The sequence below is a fragment of the Pristis pectinata genome, chromosome 1 (genome assembly GCF_009764475.1).
Source record: "Pristis pectinata isolate sPriPec2 chromosome 1, sPriPec2.1.pri, whole genome shotgun sequence".
NCBI lineage: Eukaryota > Metazoa > Chordata > Chondrichthyes > Rhinopristiformes > Pristidae > Pristis > Pristis pectinata.
Genome location: NC_067405.1, coordinates 27590930 through 27611005, shown reverse-complemented (window position 1 = coordinate 27611005; position 20076 = coordinate 27590930). Strand labels below are relative to the sequence as shown.

Below are 20076 nucleotides of genomic sequence, written 5' to 3'. Positions count from 1 at the left end.
GGGTCACAAAGAGACCAGACCCTACAAAGCAAGTTCAAATCTTGACAGTTTAAGATTTGGAAAGTACCATTCAATAATTCACTGCAGAATTGTCTTTTCTGGAATTATTCTGTGTTTGTTGGTTTCTATTACAACGCCAGTGACCCGGGTTCAATTCCGGCTGCTGTCTGTAAGGATTTTGTACATTATCTCTGTGACTGTGAGGGTTTCCTCTGGGTGCTCCGGTTTCATCCCACATTCCAAATATGTATGGGTTAGGAAGTTATGGGCATGCTATGTTGGCACTGGAAGCATGGCAACACTTGCGGGCTGCCCCAGAACATTCCATGCAAAGATGCATTTCACTGTGTGTTTTGATGTACATGTGACTAATAAAGAAATCTTATCTTATCTTATCTAAAAGTGAACTTGAGCAGAATAATTAGCTTGAAATCAACTTTCAGAAACCAAGACCAGCAACACTTAATGCCTGATGTTGCTATTACCATTTGCTTGCTTTCATCATCTGAAGTTTTCTTACTAATTTTAACTGGTGCCTTGAAATCCATTAGGGTCCATTATTAAGGATGAAATTTTGGAGTACTTGGAAATACTTGATAAAATAGGGCAAAGTCAGCACGGTTTCATTAAGGGGAGATTTTGCCTAACAAATCTGTTAGAATTCTTTGGGAAGGTAACAAGCAGGTTAGACAAAGGGGAATTGGTGGACGTTATTTACTTGGATTTTCAGAAGGCCTTTGAGAAGGTGCCGCATATGAGGCTACTGAATAAGGTAAGAGCCCATGGTCTTACAGGCAAGGTACTGGCATGGATAGAAGATTGGCTGACTGGCAGAAGTCAGAGAGTAGGATAAAGGGGTCCTTTTCAGGATGGCTCCTGGTGACTAGTGGAGTTCCACAGGAGTCAGTGTTGGGACCGCAACTTTTTACTTAGTATATTAGTGATCTGGATGAAGGAACTGATGGCATTGTGGCCAGGTTTGCAGATGATACAAAGATAGGTGGAGGCACAGGTAGTGTCGTGGAGGCAGGAATCTGCAGAAGGACTTAGGCAAAGAAGTGGCAGATGGAATACAGCATATGGAAGTGTGGGGTTATGCTCTTTGGTAGGAAGAATAAAGGTGTAGACTATTTTCTAAATGGGGAAAGAATTTAGAAATCGATGCAAAGGGACTTGGGAGTCCTAGTGCAGGATTCCCTAAAGGTTAACTTGCAGGTTGAGTTGGTAGTAAGGAAGGCAAATGCAATGTTAGCATTAATTTTGAGAGCACTAACGTATAAAAACAGGGATGTACTGCTGAGGCTTTATAAAGTGTTGGTCAGACTGCATTTGGGATATTGTGAGCAATTTTGGGCCTTATATCTAAGGAAAGATGTGCTCAGAGGTGGGGGTTCAGAGGTGGTTCACAAGAATGATCCCAGGAGTGAAAAGCCTAATGTATGAAGACCATTTGGTGTCTTTGGGCATGTGCATGATGGAATTGAAACCTACTGCATACTGAAAGGCCTGGATAGAGTGGATATGGAGAGGATGTTTCCATCAGTTGGAGAGTCTAGGATCCGAGGGCACAGCCTCAGAGTAAAGGGATGTCCCTTTAAAACTGAGATGAGGGGGAATTTCTTCAGCCAGTGTATCTGTGGAATTAGTTGCCACAGAGGCTATGCAAGCCAAGTCATTGGATATATTTGAGGCATGGATTGATAGGTTCTTATTGGTAAAGGAGTTAAAGGTTACAGGGAGAAGGCAGGAGAATGGGGTTGAAAAAAAAATCAGCCGTGATTGAATGGTGGAGCAGATTCGATAAGTTGAATAGCCTAGTTCTGCTCCGATGTCTTATGGACTTATGGAAGCAGACAGTAATTGAAGATTACTTTTCCTATTGGATCAGATCTTTGTTTCCATCCCCTTGGTCATAATCTGGTGGACTGGATCCCTATTCTTGATGGTACAGACCTAAGTTTCATTCCATTATTCTGCTGGAATGTGAATCGGGTGCAATCTGCAATGACCAGGTAATCTACTCTCCTGGGTAGCCTGGGGCGGTACACAGAATGGCTTCCCTCATTCTCCTGACACCAACAGATCATTTGGAAGTTGATCTTGATGACATATTACCAAGTTATTTAGAAGTGAAAGCATCATACTTTCCTGCATCATTACCTAAAAGGGGATATGCATATTAACTACATGTTACTGCTGTGACCAATCTGAAGCTGTAGCTGCAGAATGTGTTTTATCCAAACAATATTCTGTAGGTCCATGGCTGACCAACCTGCTGTGTATGTGATTTGGTCAAAACCAGATCTATCTTCCCACTGGTTTAAAATTCATGGGTTGATTTCCCTTGGCTAGTCCCTTTGTCTGAACATGAAGGAAGCAAATTGTATCAGGAGTGTGCTGTGGTCCAGATGCAGATTAAATCACTCATAGTTCCCAGATGGGCTCATTAGCATGGACTTGATGCACGTCAGATGCTATGGACAGCCTGCTACTGAGCACACACTCATTTTGCAGTGAAAATCTGTGAATACTGCTGCAGGCCCAAAGTACATGCAGCAGTTTTCCGCAATGAGGTCTGCTGAAGGAGTGTTCAAATTAGATGCCTGTCTCTCTGAAGGTTTTCTTCTGTGGCTGACCTTTTCCTGTTGTTTTTGCAGTGGTTTTTGGTGCTGTTGGTCTACATTGCTTCCGAGTGTTTCATTGTCTGTCTGCCTTTTGTAGCAGCTTGTAATGTCAGGAAGCACAGCAGCAAAACTAAGAATTTTCATGTTAATATCTTCTGTAAATGCTTCTGCAGAATGTGGAAGATGGCGAAGGTATTCTTCTACTGTATCTTAGTCAAAAATCGGTTGAGGTTGCAGTGAAGTGGATGTGGAAGCAGGTCACAGGAAAATAAATGCAAATGACTCAATGCAAAGCCTATGACTCCATTTGTAGACAAAATACAACGACCTCCCTAAGGAAGAACTGTGACACTATTTCATGCCTCTTTCCCATGTATTTCTTCTTGTTCTCACAAACTTTCCATCTGAGAATGTTGCCTATCCATTACCTGCCAGTGCACGTGAAGCACAATTTTACTATGCCAACTGTATTTTAAGGCACACTACTAGTGGAAGTGGGTGACATATCTGAGCTCAGTTTCTGTTTGTCTCGGCTGCAGAACTGCCTTGTCTCACGACAACAGTTTTTTCTATAAGTCCGAGGAGCAACCATTCCCATGTTTGTGAGTCTTCAAGACTTTTACCTGACAATTTAGTATCGCGTTTTCATTGGAAATTGAATAGCAACAGTATCTATCGGCCCCTATCTTGAAAGAACTTGGCAATATTTGGAACCACGTGGTTGTGATGTAATGTTGGTTATTTGGAGTTAGGCCTCAGTGATTTTGTTTTCATTGGGATGCATTGACAGATCCATAACCACTCCCTACTCACATCACCTCACCCATATTCCCTGTGCAGAAAATATAATGGTGTTAATCAAAACTGGGACTGGTACCATGCCTGCCTAAAATATACCTGAAGGCCTACTTAAACCATGCAGATGGCTTGTAATACAATATCTCCTAGGGAGGTTTAAGCCTCTAAAAGTCCTGCTGCTTTGTATGTTCGAGGGAACTTTTGTTGATCTTCCATTCTGGTTCTGTGGGCACATGGATGTTGGATTTTTTTCAAGGAGAACTCAAGAGCATGCTTGGATCTTTTCCTCTGAATGCCAGGTGAACTCTTCCCATATCAGAGATAGAATAAAGTGTCTGTTTCAGGAGCCTGCAATGCTAAGGATATGCCAGCCCAGTGAAGCCAAATGAGTAATTAGGACCTCAATGGTGGAGATAATGGCCCAGGATAGGAAGCTGACATTGGTTTGCTTATCCTTCCAGTGGAACTGGGAGGACTTTTGGAGACAGTGTTGGTGGTAGCTCATCAGTGCCTTGAGGTGCCCACTGTGGGTAGTCTAGGTCTCAGAAGAATATCGGAGGACAGGAATCACTGTTGCCCAGTAGACCATAAGTTTTGCATCAGCTTTGAGCTCTTGATCTTCAAATAACCTTTTCTCAGTTGGCCTTCTGGTGCACTAAACCAATTATGAATTTGATCAGCTATCTCTGCCTTCACTGATAGTGACTCCTGAGAGATACATGTTTTCCAGAGTCTTACCCTGAACCTTTATTGTCAGAGAGCAATGGTTTACAGTGTGCCAGGCTGGCAGATGATGTTGTTTTATAGATGTTGAGTGTAAGGGCAATCCTTTTGTATGCTTCAGCAGATGAGTTGATGATGATTTGGAGCTCGGTCTCCAAGCATGCACGTATGCAAGGTCATCTGATCTCTGCAGTTCAATGACTGAGGTTTGGGTGATCCTATTTCTGGAGTGAAGAAGACACAGGTTGAACCAACTTCCTATTACTCCTGTCAATTTGTTCCACTCCAGCAGATATCTGGTTGGAGATGAAGTGCAGCAAAAAAGATTGAAAGATGTGTTAAGGCAATGATGCAGCCTTGTTCAACTCCATCAACTAGGAGGAGGGACTGTGGATCACCCTCCTCAAATTCGGCTGCTTGCAGAACTTCATCCCCATCTTTTGTTTGCTTCATGATGGCATGCAGCCATGATCCAAGCCATAATAAAGTTAATCTGAGTGTGGACTGGTATCTTAATATAGATAATGGGGAGAATGATGGATGATATCCTTTCCTTGGGATTCCTAATATCAGAAATCCATACTATGTCTTCCTCAATAACTGACCTTTCCTCTCAGTATGTCAGATTTTATGAAATCCCGTGATATCTTCCAAACATGCTCAATTGATTCTACACTTATGCATCCTCCCCTACGTGACAGCAGTAAAGAGAAATACCAAAAAATAAACAGCACTTCTGAAATCCCTCATTATCCTCAGTTTGCAGTCTGTTCTTTTGAGAGAAATTCACTACAAAAAGCATTCCTTTGTGATTAGTTTATGTAAGCACAACAAGTAATCAGCAGAAACTGAGAAGAACAGTTGGTGGTTTAAATTACTCCATTTAAACTTGATTATGATCCTGTTTGACTAAGAGTTACACTTTGAGGCACAGTGAAGACAAGTATTTTTAGACAAGTACAGATCTACTGAAGCATGCCATAAAAACTTTGCTTATTCTGTTGGTGTTTTGCCCTAAGTTTAGATGCACCTGGAGTCATAGCAGAAGAAAGTGAACACTTAGACATGTTGAATGCAGGCTCTTGCTAAGATCCCATACAGGAGGTTTGTCAACAAGGACAAGGAATTGGGGTTAGTATAGTAATAAGCTGACAGTTTGAGAATTGGTTATTGGACAGAATGCAAAGTGGAGAAATAAATGGATCTTTCTCAGCTTGGCAGGCTGTGACTAGTGGAGTACTACAAGGGTCATTGTTGAGGACCAAGCTATTCACAATCTACATTAGTGATTTTTCTGAGGGAACCAAATGTCTTATTTACAAGCTTGCCAATGATTAGGTGGGATTGTGAGTGGGAAGGAAGGTATAAAAGACTTCAAGGGATATAAACATGTTAATGAGTAGACAAGAATATGGCAGGTGCAGTACCACGTGGAAAAATGTGAAGATATCCACTTTGATGCACAATTAAAATAAGTTTTAAGAGAGATGGTGGGTAATGTTGATGTTCAAAGAGATATAGGTACCCTTAGATGGAAGTCACTGCAGGTGCATTAAACAACTAGTTAGACAAAAAGCTTGTTGACATTTATTACGAGAAGATATGAGTACAGGAGAAAAGATGTCTTTACTGCAATTATATAGACATCTGGTGAGACCGGATCTGGAGTATTATAAACAGATTTGATCTCCTTGTCTAAAAACGTTAATACTTGCCATTGAGGGAGTGCAGTGAAGGTTCACTAGACTGATTCCAGGGATGGCATCTTTACCATATGAGGAGAAATTGAGTACACTACAATTATATTCTTAGAATATAGAAGAATGAGCAGAGATATTATCAACATTCTTATGGTGCTTGACATGCTGAATGCAGGGAAGATGTTTCCCCAGCTGAGGAGAGCAGAACCAGAAGTCACAGTTTCAGAATAAAGTGTATTTCATATAGGACTGAGATGAGAGAACTGCAGAGGGCATTGGACCTTTGGAAATAGCTACCCTTGAGGGCTATGGAGGGTAAGTCAATGAATTCATCCAAAACAGAGATTGATAGGTTTCTAGATATTAAGGAAATCAAGGGATGCGTGGATAGTCCGGGAAAATGGGAGGATCTAGTACAGAAATTCATACAGTGCTGCTCTGAGGAAATAGATGAGCTTCTACATGACTGCTTTGAGTCAGTGGACTGGTCCATGTTCAAAGACTCAGCACCCAGCCTCGATGAGTATGTCACCACAATCACGGACTTTATGAGCAAGTGTGTTGAGGACTGTGTACCAAAGAGGACAATCTGGGCATCCCCAAACTGGAAACCATGGATGAACCGGGAGATCCACTCCCTACTGAAGTCTAGGACTGCAACATTCAAATCAGCTGACACTGACCTATACAAGAAATCGAGATATGACCTCCGTAAAGCTATCAGAGATGCAAATGACAATACCAGTCCAAAATTGAGTCCTAGACCAGTCGTCAGTTGTGGCAGGGCTTATATGCTATAACGGGCTACAAGACAAAGTCAGGCAGCACTGCCGGCAACAGCGCATCCCTTCCCAAAGAGCTTAACACATTCTACCCACATTTTGAACAGAAGGGATTGGTATTTCACCACCTGCCCTGACAGCTCCAATGCATATGAATCCACAGTCACCATTGCAGAAGTAAGATCAATCTTCCAGAGAATGAACCTGTAGAAAGCATCTGGCCTGGAAGGTGTCCCTGGCCGTGTCCTCCGATCCTGTGCAGATCAGCTGGTGGGAGTATTTGCAGACATTTTTAATCTCTCCCTGCTTCAATCTCAGGTTCCCAGCTGCCTCAAGAAGACCACTATCATCCCAGTACCTAAGAAAAACAAGGTAATGTCCCTTAATGACTACCGCCCAGTGGCTCTGACATCCACCATCATGAAGTGCTTTGAGATGCTGGTCATGGCACGCATTAATTCCAGCCTCCAAGGTAACCTTGACCCAGTGCAATTCGCCTACCACTGAAACAGGTCTACATCGGATGCCATCTCCCTGGCCCTACACTCATCTCTGGAGCATCTGGACAGTAAAGACACCTATGTTAGACTATTGTTTATTGACTACAGCTCTGCTTTCAGTACTATAATTCTAAACAAACTCATCTCCAAGCTCTGAGATCTGGGACTCAACACCTCCCTTTGCAACTGGATCCTTGACTTCCTGACCAACAGACCGCAACCAGTGAGGATAGGCAGCAACACCTCCGACACGATTATTCTCAGCACCGGTGCCCCACAAACCTGTGTCCTTGGAGCCCTCTACTCTACTCCCTATACACTCATGACTGCGTGGCTAGATTCTGCTCTAACTCCATCTACAAGTTTGCAGATGATACCACTGTACTGGGCCATATCTCAAATAATGATGAGTCAGAGTACAGGAAGGAGATAGAGCGCCTAGTGACATGGTGTCATGACATCAACCTTCCCCTCAACGTCAGAAAAACAAAAGAGCTGGTCATTGACTTCAGGAAGGGGAACAGTGCACATGCTCCTGTCTACATCAATGATGCTGAGGTTAAGAGGGTTGACAACTTCAAGTTCCGAGGAGTGAACATCAGCAATAGCCTGTCCTGGTCCAACCATGTAGATGTCATGGCCAAGAAAGCTCACCAGTGCCTCTATTTCCTCAGGAGGCTAAAGAAATTTGGAATTTCCGTGACAACCCTTACTGATTTTTGTTGATGTACCATAGAAATCATCTTATCTGGATGTATCACAGCTTGGTATTGCAACAGCTCTACCCATGACCGCAAGAAACTGCAGAGAGTTGTGGACACAGCTCAGCACATCACAGAAACTAGCCTCCCCTCCATGGACTCTGTCTCCACTTCTCGCTGCCTCGGTGAAGCAGCCAGCATAATCAAAGACCCCACCCACCCCAGACAGTCTCTCTTCACTCCTTTCCCATCGGGCAGAAGACACAAAAGCCTGAAATTATGTACCTCCAGGCTCAAGGACAGCTTCTATCCTGCTGTTATGAGACTATTGGACAGTTCCCTATTATGATAAGATGGACCCTTGACCTCACAATCTACCTCATTATGGCCTTGCACCTTATGCTTACCTGCATTGTATTTCCTCTGCAGCTGTGAGACTTTATTCTGCATTCTGTTATTGTTTTCTCTTATACTACCTCAATGCACTGTGTAATGAATTGATCTGTATAGATGGTATGCAAGACAAGTTTTTTCACTGAAGCTCTGTACATGTGACAATAATAAACCAATTCCAAAATTGTTTTGAGATAGAAGATGAGCCATGATCTTTATTGATGACAGAACAGGCTCGAGGGGCCAAATTACCTCCACATGATTTTATTTCATAAGTTCTTCTCTAATCATTGTTTCATAAAGTGATTTAAAATGGTGCTTGCTTTTGGGAAGGTTCTCTGTAATATTGATTGTTCTACCCATCAATTATTCAACCAGCCTGTTTAATGACAGTGTGGAATTCAGGGATCCCTGTGAATAGCTGCAGGCATCAAAAAAGGGAAGTTCTTGACACAGAGATAACTGATCTTAGAGCAACGATTTATTTGAGGTCAGTGGCATAGCAGCCCTTTAGCTTTGTCACTGACTGCACATTCTAAGATGTTGCAACCCATAGGTTAACTACCTAGCTTTAACTCCACTATGAAAAACAGAAGTGTTTACTGCGTGCAGCTATGTAATACTGTAGATCAAATGAAATCTCCAAGCTAAACTACTGCAATTGTGACCTAAATAAAATATAAACTGCATACATTCATGATTTCATCTAAACCCTCTTGGCACAAAATGTGCTGATACTCTAATGCAGGACATGTTGAACACTCAGGAGTTGGCAATATTTGGAAGACATGCTAAACAGAGTCCTCCTCTGCCTTCCTCAGTGCAGGTGAAAGATAATGTTTTAAATTTCAAAGAAAAGTAGGTAGTTATTTCCAGTGTCCTTTCTAATCATCCCTCAAGCATCACCGAACAAAATTAGGGTTATATGGTCCTTATTGAATTGTTTTTTTTAACCATGTTCTGAGAATTATTTAACCCCAAATTAAATGTCAGATTTGGATCTTCAGCCTGTATCCACACATCATCACATCATCAATCAACTTTATAGGTATCGACTCCACCTTTCTTTTTGTTTTCTATCGGCATATCTGAATGATTAGTCCCATCAGAGACTAGCATATTTGTGCTTGTTTAGGGTTGGTTCAAAGTTCAGAGGGTCTCACTGAAGTTTAAGTTGTGTCTTTATCACATGACAGTGGGGACTCGTCTTGGCTACTCCACAGCAAACCAATTTTCTCTACCTCCTTCTACTCAGCATATTTCAAGATAGTTTCCGATTTCCAGTATCCTCAGTATTCTGCTTTAGTACTGAAGTTCTTTTCCTTATTAGTGATTTTAAAAACAAATTTTTTACTTCAATGTTGTCCACATGATAATTTCATTTTCAGCAACTCTTTCTTTCATGCTGAAATTACTACTTTGAAATTCTAACCCCTCATCCCACCATCGCCATCTATGTTAACTATCGTATATTCGAAAAGGCCAGCTGAGCAATTAACTTTCAAATAATTAGTTCTTTTCCAGAGAAATGTTTGCAGTTCTTCAAACTTTCACTGTTGCTTATATTTCATTAACTTAAATTTCACTTGAAGCTCAAAATATATAATGGTTGTGTGCAATTAATATTGTTGAAATGCATTAATGTATGAATTAACATAAGTAAAATTATTAAGTTCAGATCTAAACATTTTTTATGTGGAATATTTCATCTGTAACCACTAGGTGACTGTCACCTGACTGAATGGTCATCATGGAGTTCGTGCCAGCTCATCTGCTTGGATGGGAAGAGATTTGAAACGACCGGCCACCAAACCCGTTCCAGGGCTGTGATAGTTCAGGCACTGGAAAACCAGGATAATTGTCCTGAACAGATATGGGAAGGGAGGCCTTGTACAGGTAGGAACAAACCAAAAACATTGTCTTACAATTGGCTTACAAGTATAACTGGCAAATTCACTATCGATGTATCATTTTACTGTCACCTTGGATTAAGGATTTGTGAATTGTGGCAGAACATGGGTATGCCATTTAAACATCTGATAATAGTTGAAAACAATGGAATTATCAACTATAATAAAATCCAATCCTCTATCAAGAATGTTGCCTGATGCAGAATTATGGGCATTTACTATACAGAGGATATTTTGTGCTCTGTATAAAGTTCTCAATTTGTCCCCATATCCCACAATCATTAGAATCTTAAAATTAGAGTAAGAGGTTTTTAGAAAAGCGTTGTTTATTTCTTTGCTTCCTGAGCTTGAAACTGTTGCTACGATGTGGGCAAAGACCATTTCTTTTATCAGACTCCAATGAATTTAATTAAATTTATATTGCATGTTTTATTTCCCTACTTTTGTCTAGTTAATACGACATTTTGAATTCACAATCCTGTTCATCTTGCTGTTCATTCAACTGAAGTTGTGATATTATCATTACGGCAAATGCAGGTGTGGTCAGAATAGCAAGTTGACTGTAACTGTGCTATTTTTCATGCATAGAAAGTGGTGAGTCATTCAATTACTCTTGGTATTCAAGAGGTTTCTAAAGGGACACAGCTGTAGCACAAACAAGAGCAAGTGAAGGATACAGATTGTTAATAGACATTCATCTGCTGTACTTCATGAGAATAACTGCATTAATCTGTTAGACATCTGAAAAGAACTAGTAGGAAATCACAATAACTTAGTCAAGTGTACAGGTCTTGGAAGTTTTGTATTAAACTTTGAAACTTTTCTAACATTGAAATACATTATTGTGGTATAATGATTCTGAATTTGTTTTCACAAGGGACGTCAGAGGACAATATGTAACATTCTGTGCATTCATTTGAGCCTGTATGCTCCACTTGCTCATGTTGTTATTCCCCAAATGCCTTACTTTGCACTAAATTTAACATAAGAAAAACCCTGTGAAACTATCAGTCAGGGGTCATACACAGGGCTGGAAAATTCTACTCAGTGGTAAGGCAGAACAGGTACTTTCCAGCTTTCACTTTGAAAACCAAAGAACTTTGTTGCTTGGGAAACAAATAAAATTGCAGATGCAGGAACCTGAAACAAAAACAAAATGCTAGAAGAGCTCAGCCAGTCAAGCAGCATCAATGCAAAGAAAAACCAGTTAATGTTTTGGTTCAGAGACCCTTCTCAGAACTTGATAACTAGCAAGGCACAGTTTGGGTGTCATCCTTTTCATGGCAATGTGCTATGACTTCCATTCTACATCTTTTTTCCCATCTTCACATTGTTTACTATCCCTTTATCTAGTTCCTTGGGAGAAACCTGATGTTGAAGTTACACTACCAGTTTGATGCTTCTACCAAATGCAGCTAACAGCAAGATTTAACACCAGCTAACACTAGGATTGTAAAAGTTCCTTGTTATATCATTTCAAATCAGGCATCTTCTAGTTGGCCCTGTACTGTTTAACCAGATGGCCAACAGTTGACGTTACAGAGAGCCTTGTGGTTTGTTGAGATCATGAATTTCATATTTTCATTTTCTTTAAACATAGAAGTATGTCATTTAGCCCATCAAGTTTATGTAGGCTCTCCCATTCACCCCATTCCTCAATTTCTTCGCCTGTAACCTATTCTCACTCACGTGCATATCAACTCCACCCTGATGTTCCTACCACTCAGTTTCAATAAGCTACTAACCAGCACTTTGAGATGTGGGAGGAAAGCAGAGCATCTGAGTGAAACCCACATGGTCACAGGGAGAATATGCAAATGCCACACAGACAGCAGCTAAGGCCAGGATTGAACCTAGGTCACTGAAGCTGTGAGGTAGAAACACACTGTGCCTTCCATAAATGTGGGCTACTATATTCATTAATAACTGTTAAGAAATTATAAGAGTCCTACTGTTCTATTTTTACAGATTATGCATAAGGAATGCCTTCTGTCTATACTTCTCACTGCCTTCTGTTTATACTTCTTGCTGCCTCGGTAAAGCAGCCAGCATAATCAAAGACCCCACTCACCTGGTACATTCTGTCTTCTCTCCTCTCTCATCGGGCAGAAGATACAACAGCCTGAAAGCATGTACCACCAGGCTCAAGGACAGCTTCTATCCTGCTGTTATAAGACTAGTGAACGGTCCCCTAGTATGATAAAATAGACTCTTGACCTCACAATCTACCTCATTATGACCTTGTAGCTTATTGTCTACCTGCACTGCACTTTCTCTGTAGCTGTGACACTTTACTCTGCATTCTGTATTGTTTTACCTTGTACTACCTCAATGCACCATGTAATGAATTGATCTGTATGAACGGTAGGCAAGACAAGTTTTGCACTGTACCTCGGTACAAGTGACAATAATAAACCAATTCAATGAGTCTTGAATAAAAATTAGTCCATTGCCACCTAGCATAATGGTTGCATTTCTTCAAGGAAGCTTTGAACACAGTCCTCAAAGAAGTGCAACATGCCCACTGACTCCTGGAAGTCTCAGACCCAAGACTGCTCAAAGTGGAAATGGTGTATTTGGGATAATTTTGAGAAACTTTAGCCCATGCTTTGGCAGTGCCCAGAAGTCTCATGTGACTGGCAGCAGGAATACACCACCTCATAAATTACTCGTCCTTCTGTTCAGTCAGGCACCTTTTGCCCATTAATGGAAGGGTCTGTGGCTGCTTGCACATTGACCTCATTATCTACCTCAGAACCCACAAAATGGTAGTAAAGTTGTCTAAAGTAGTTGAAGTGGCCTGTAGTCTTTATATATCCTTAAGGAGAATAAACATAAGAAGATATGAATTAGGAGCAGGCCACTCAGACTCTTGAGCCTTGTCTGCCATTCATTAAGGTCCCAGCTGATATGATGTGCCCTTAACTCTGAATTCCTGCCTACCCCCACCAATCTTTCAATCCCATGCTTATCAAGAACCTGCACTCAGAAAGGCAGAGATTCATCAAAGATGGCTTTGTTGGGGGAAAATCCTGTCTGACCAATCTGATTGAATTTTTTGAAAATAATAGATGTATTGATGAGGGTAGTGTGGCTGGTGTAATTTACATGGACTTCAGTAAGGTTTTGACAAAGTTCCACATAGAAACTGGTCCAAAAGACTACAGCCATATAATCCATGGTAAGTTTGGATCCAAACTGGCTTGTTAATAGGTAGTAGTGGATGATGGTAGAGGGTTGCTTTTGTGACCAATGGTGTACCGCAGGAATCAGTGCTGCATTCCTCAAATCCTGGATTCAATTCTGATCTCTGACTTAATTGCTTTGAGTACCTTACGCCCTAAGCTTTGGAAATTATCACTTAACCTTCTCTGGCTAACCATTTCTAATTGTAATTCAAGTTCTTTGCCCAAGCTTTTGATTATCTTCCCTATTATCTCCATGTCAGGCATGGTGCCAAAATTTGTTTGATGAGGCTTCTGGCTCAGCATTGAGTATTTGGCTCGAGATGTTTCAATACTTATTGAACAATTATTGGATATTATGAGTTCCCTGATGAAGGGTGTGTTTCCCTCTGTCTTCAAAGACCACCCACTTATTTTCATTTTCATTTTCATTTTCTTATATTGTAACTATATTTTGAAACATCCAGCCTGCTGCTTTTGGTGATCATATCCGATGGTATGAAATCTAAAGGCAACTCAACCTCTTTTATATTCAGGATATGTATAATTGCTAGTCAAGTATATAGGCCCTCTATACAGTATCAATCATTTGATAGTTAGTGTAAGCATGGCCTGCTAGTTACATTGACGATTCATGACTACATATAGACATAGAAACACAGAAAAACTACAGCACAATTCAGGTCCTTCGGCCCACAAAGCTGTGCCAAACATGTCCCTACCCTAAAAATTACTAGGCTTAAGCATAGCCCTCCATTTTTCTCAGCTCCATGTACCTATCCAACAGTCTCTTAAAAGATCCTATTGTATCCGCCTCCACCACCATTGCCGGCAGCCCATTCCACACACTCACCACTCTCTGAGTAAAAAACTTACTCCTGACATCTCCCCTATACCTACTCCCCAGCACCTTAAACCTATGTTCTCTTGTGCCACCAATTCAGCCCTGGGAAAAAGCCTCTATCTACCCGACCAATACCTCTCATCACTTTATATACCTCTATCAGGTCCCTCCTCATCCTCCGTCGCTCCAAGGAGAAAAGGCCAAGTTCCCTCAACCTACTTTCATAAAGCATGCTCCGCATTCCAGGCAGCATCCTAGTAAATCTCCACTGCACCCTCTCTATGGCATCAACATCCTTCCTGTAGTGAGGCGACCAGAACTGAGCACAGTACTCCAAGTGGGGTCTGACCAGGGACCTATATAGCTGCAACAATACCTCTCAGCTCCTAAATTCAATTCTCCAATTGATGAACAACAATACACCATATGCCGTCCTTAACCACAGAATCAACCTGCGCAGCCACTTTGAGCGTCCTATGGACTCGGACCCCAAGACCCCTCTGATCCTCCACACTGCCAAGAGTCCTACCATTAAGACTATAGTCTGCCATCATATTTGAACTACCAAAATGTACCACTTCACACTTATCTGGGTTGAACTGCATCTGCCACTTCTCAGCCCAACTTTGCATCCTATCTATGTCCCTCTGTAACCTCTGACAGCCCTCCAAACTATCCACAACACCCCCAACCTTCGTGTCATCCACAAACTTACTAACCCACCCCTCCACTTCCTCATCCAGGTCGTTTATAAAAATCACAAAGAGCAAGGTTCCCAGTACAGACCCCTGAGGTACACCACTGGTCACCAGCCTCCACTCAGAATACGACCCTTCAACAACCACTCTTTGCCTTCTGTGGGCCAGCCAGTTCCGAATCCACACTGCAATGCCCCCTTGGATCCCATGCCTCCTTACTTTCTCAATAAGCCTTGCATGGTGTACCTTATCAAATGCTTTGCTGAAATCCATATACACTACATGTACTGCTCTCCCTTCATCAATGTGTTTAGTCACATCCTCAAAAAATTCAATCTGGCTCGTAAGGCAGGACCTGCCCTTGACAAAGCCATGCTGACTATTTGTAATCATATTATACCTTTCCAAATGTTCATAAATCCTGCCTCTCAGGATCTTTTCCATTAGCTTACCAACCACTGAGGTGAGACTCACTGGTCTATAATTTCCTGGACTATCCCTACTCCCTTTCTTGAATAAGGGAACAACATCCGCAACCCTCCAATCTTCTGGAACCTCTCCTGTCTCCATCGACGATGCAAAAATCATCATCAGAAGCTCCGCAATCTCTTCCCTTGCCTCCCACAGCAGCCTGGGGTACATCTCATCCGGTCCCAGCAACTGATCCAACTGATGCTTTCCAAAAGTTTCAGCACCTCCTCTTTCCTAATATCGACATGCTCAAGCTTTTCAGCCCACTGCAAGTCCCCACTACACTCCCCCAGATCTTTTTCTGTAGTGAATACTGACATTAAGTATTCATTAAGTACCTCCGCCATTTCTTCCGGATCCATACACACTTTCCCACTACTGCACTTGATAGGCCCTATTCTATCACATCTTATCCTCTTGCTCTCCACATACCTGTAGAATGCCTTGGGGTTTTCCTTAATCCTGCCCACCAAGGCCTTCTCATGCCCCCTTCTGGCTCTCCTAATCTCCTTCTTAAGCTCCTTCCTATTAGCCTTCTACTCTTCCAGATCTCTAACATTACCTGGCTCTCTGTACCTTTTGTAAGCTTTTCTTTTCCTTTTGACTAGATTTATTATAGCCTTTGTACACCACTGTTCCTGTATCCTCTCGTGACTCCCCTGTCTCATTGGAACATGCCTATGCAGAACTCCACAGAAATATCCCCTGAATATTTGCCACATTTCTTCCGTACTTTTCCCTGAGAACATCTGTTCCCAATCTAATCTTCCAACTTCCTGCCTGAGAGCCTCATAATGCCCATTACTCCAAGTAAATGCCTTTCTAGTCTGTCTGTTCCTATCTCTCTCCAGTGCTAACGTAAAGGAGATAGAATTATGATCACTATCACCAAAATGTTCACCCACTGAGAGATCTGCCACCTGACCAGTTTCATTTCCCAATACCAAATCAAGCACAGCCTCTCCTCTTGTAGGCCTATCTGCATATTGTGTCAAGAATCCTTCCTGAACACACTTAACAAACTCCTCCCCATCTAAACCCCTCACTGTCTGGAGATGCCAATAGATGTTTAGGAAATTAAAATCCCCCATCACAACAACTCTGTTATTCTCACACTCTTCTAGGATCTGCTTCCCTATCTGCTCCTCAATATCCCTGTTACTATTGGGCGGCCTATAAAAAACACACAGTAAACTAATTGACCCCTTCCTGTTCCTAACCTCCATCCACAGAGACTCCGTAGACAATCCCTCCATGACGTCCACCATTTCCGCAGCCGTGACACTATCTCTGATCAACAGTGCCACTCCCCCACCTCTTTTACCTCCCTCCTTGTCCTTTCTGAAACATCTAAAACCCGGCACTTGAAGCAACCATTCCAGTCCCTGAGTCATCCAAGTCTCCGTAACGGCCACCACATCATAGCTCCAAGTACTGATCCAAGCTCTAAGCTCATCTGCCTTGTTCACAATACTCCTTGCGTTAAAATAGACACATCTCAAACCTGTCTGAGCACGTCCCTTCTCTATCACCTGCCTATCATACCTACTACTAGCTTTCTCTATTTGAGAGCCAAACACCTCTTTCCCCAGTCTCTCCAGTTCGGTTGCCACCCCCCAACAATTCTAGTTTAAACCCTCCCCAGTAGCCTTAGCAAACCTCCCCGCCAGGATATTGGTCCCCCCGGGAGTCAAGTGCAACCCGTCCTCTTTGAACAGGTCATACCTGCCCCAAAAGAGGCCCCAGTGATCCAGAAATCTGAATCCCTGCACCTTACTCCAATCCCTCAGCCACACATTTAACCTCTTCCTCATTCTGTTCCTATACCCACCGTCACTTAGCACAGGCAGTAATCTGGAAGTTACTACCTTTGAGGTCCTGCTTCTCAACTTCCTTCCTAATTCTCTATAGTCTACATATTGATACATATGTATTGATACTATAGTGATACATATTCTATATGTATCAATGTCTGTGGTTGTTAGACCTTTTGCACTTCAGAAAATGTTGATATTACAATGTTGAACATGCATAAGCACCAAACTCTTAAGTATCGAAATCAACCTATTTTTTTCACTTGTACTAATCTTAAGAGAAAGATTTTCCACTTCAATAAGACTTCTGAGCTAAAACGTACCCTTTTATGGCTTTCCATATTCACCACACTTCTGAGAATTCAGAATAGCACACTTTCGGCTTCAACTCTTTAAAGTTGTTTTTATAAAGCAAAAGCTGATATTTCTAACTGTAGACATTCACAATTAATGGCCAGAGATCAAATGAACGACTTCTTTGATCAGCAAATTTGGCAGTTAGAAATTGATATTAGGAGGTAAGGCAAATAAAATAGATCTGCACATTGAAACAATTATATTTTACCATACTGCTAAAGCACATTCATTTTTCTCAAATACACACTACATTTGCTTTTAAGTTAAATTTGGTAAAATTAAATTAGTAAGTTGGTTTATTATTGTCCCATGTACCAATGTACAGTGAGAAACATTGCTTTGCATGCCATCTATACAGATTATTACAACAGTGCACTGAGGTAGCGCAAGGGAAAACAATAACAGAATGCAGAATAAATGTTACGGTTACAGAGAAAGTGCAGTGCAGGCAGACAATAATGAGGTAGATTGTGAGGTCAAGAGTCCATCTAATCATACTAGGGGACCATTCAATAGTCTTACAACAGTGGGATAGAAGCTGACCTTGAGCCTGGATTTCAGGTTTTTTTATCTTCTGCACGATGGAAGGGGGGAGAAGGGAGAATGTCCAAGGTGGGTGGGGTCTTTGATTATGTTGGATGCTTTGCTGAGGCAGCAAGAGGTGCAGACAGACTCCATGGAAGGAGGCTGGTTTCTGTGATGCACTGAGCTGTGTCCACAACTCTCTGCAGTTTCTTGCGGTTACGAGCAGAGCAGTTGCCATACCAAGCCGTGATGCATCCAGATAAGATGCTTTCTATGGTGCACTGATAAAAATTGGTGATGGTCAAAGAGGACATACCAAATTACTTTAGCCTCCTGAGGAAGTAGAGGTGCTAGTAACTTTTCTTGACCATGGCATCTACGTAGTCAGACCAGGACAGGCTAGTGGTGATGTTCACTCCTAGGAACTTGAAGCTTTCAACTCTCTCAACCTCAGTACCATTGATATAAACAGGAACATGCACACCTCCGCACTTCCTGAAGTCAATGATCAGCTTTTTTGTTTTGCTGACATTGAGGGAAAGGTTGTTGTCATGACATCATGTCACTAGGCTCTCTATCTCCTTCCTGTACTCCAACTCATCATTATTTGAGATACCGCCCACTACAGTGGTATCATCTGTAAACTTGTAGATGGATTTAGAGCAGAATCTGGCCACACAGGTGTGAGTGTCTCGGCTGTAGAGTAGGGGGCTGAGGATAAAGCCTCGTGGGGCACCAATGTTGAGAATAATTGTGGCGGGGGTGTTGCTGCCTATCTTTACCGATTGCTGTCTGTTGGTCAGGAAGTCAAGGATCCATTTGCAAAGGGAGGTGTTGAGTCTCAGGTCTGGGGGGTTTGGAGATGAGTTTGCTTGGAATTATAGTACTGAAGGCAGAGCTGTAGTCAATAAACAATAGTCTATGGTAAGTGTCCAGATGCTCCAGAGATGAGTGTAAGGCCAGGGAGATGGCGTCCGCTGTAGACCTGTTTCAGTGGTAGGCAAATTGCAGTGGGTCAATGTTGTCTGGGAGGCTGGAGTTAATGTGTGCCATGACCAGCCTTTTGAAGCACTTCACGATGGTGAATGTCAGAGCCACCAGGCGGTAGTCATTAAGGCACGTTACCTTGTTTTTCTTAGTTACTGGGAGGATAGTGGTTCTTCTTAAAGCAAGTGGGATCAGATTGAAGTCGGCAGAAGTTAAAAATATCTGCAAGTACCTCTGCCATCTGATCTGCATGGGAACTAAGGACATGGCCAGGGACACCACCTGGGTCAGATGCCTTCTTCAAGTTCACTCTCTGGAAGACTGATCTTATGTCTCCAACTGTGACTGTGGGTTCAGGTGCATTGGAGGCTGTTGGGGTGGGTGATGACATTCCAATCCTCTTCTGTTCAAAACGCACATAGAATGCGTTAAGCTTATCGAGAAGGGATGCACTGTTGTTGGAGAAGTTGTCTGACTTTGTTTTGTAGCTCATTATAGCATGCAAGCCCTGCCACAACTGACGGCTTGTCTGGGACTTGATCTTGGACTGGTATTGTCTCTTAGCATCCCTGATAGCTTTACGAAGGTTGTATTTCGATTTCTTGTGTAGGTCAGGGTCACCTGATTTGAATGTTGCAGTCCTAGATGGAGAGGATCTCCTGGTTCATCCATGGTTTCTGGTTTGGGAACACCCGGATTGTCCTCTTTGGTACACAGTCCTCAACACAATTGGCGATATAGTGTGTGACGGTGGTCACATACTCATCGAGGCTGGGTGCTGAGTCTTTGAACATGGACCAGTCCACTGACTCAAAGCAGTCAAGTAGAAGCTCATCTATTTTCTCAGACTGGCACTGTACTTCCTGCACTGGACCTTCATGGATCAGCTTCTGTTTGTATGCAGTGAGAAGGAGCACAGCCTGGTGGTCTGATTTACCAAAGTGTGGGCAGGGGATGAACATATTGAGTACTCATGAATAGCCTAATGTGGATGAAAGTACATTACAGTGTTTCAGTTTAATTTGAAGCTGTCATGTGGGTTTGAAAAAAATGTGTTTTAAAGG

The 20076-nt window shown here is 42.1% G+C and overlaps 1 protein-coding gene across 1 annotated transcript in view; it reads left to right on the top strand.

Annotated features, from left to right (window-relative positions):
- The window catches only part of thsd7ba (thrombospondin, type I, domain containing 7Ba), a 448905-nt gene that overhangs the window by 401326 nt on the left and 27503 nt on the right, over positions 1-20076 (top strand). Inside the window, exon 22 of the mRNA XM_052026976.1 lies at positions 9944-10117. Within this exon, the coding sequence (XP_051882936.1) occupies positions 9944-10117 (174 nt within the window). The remainder of the gene's footprint in view (positions 1-9943; positions 10118-20076) is intronic.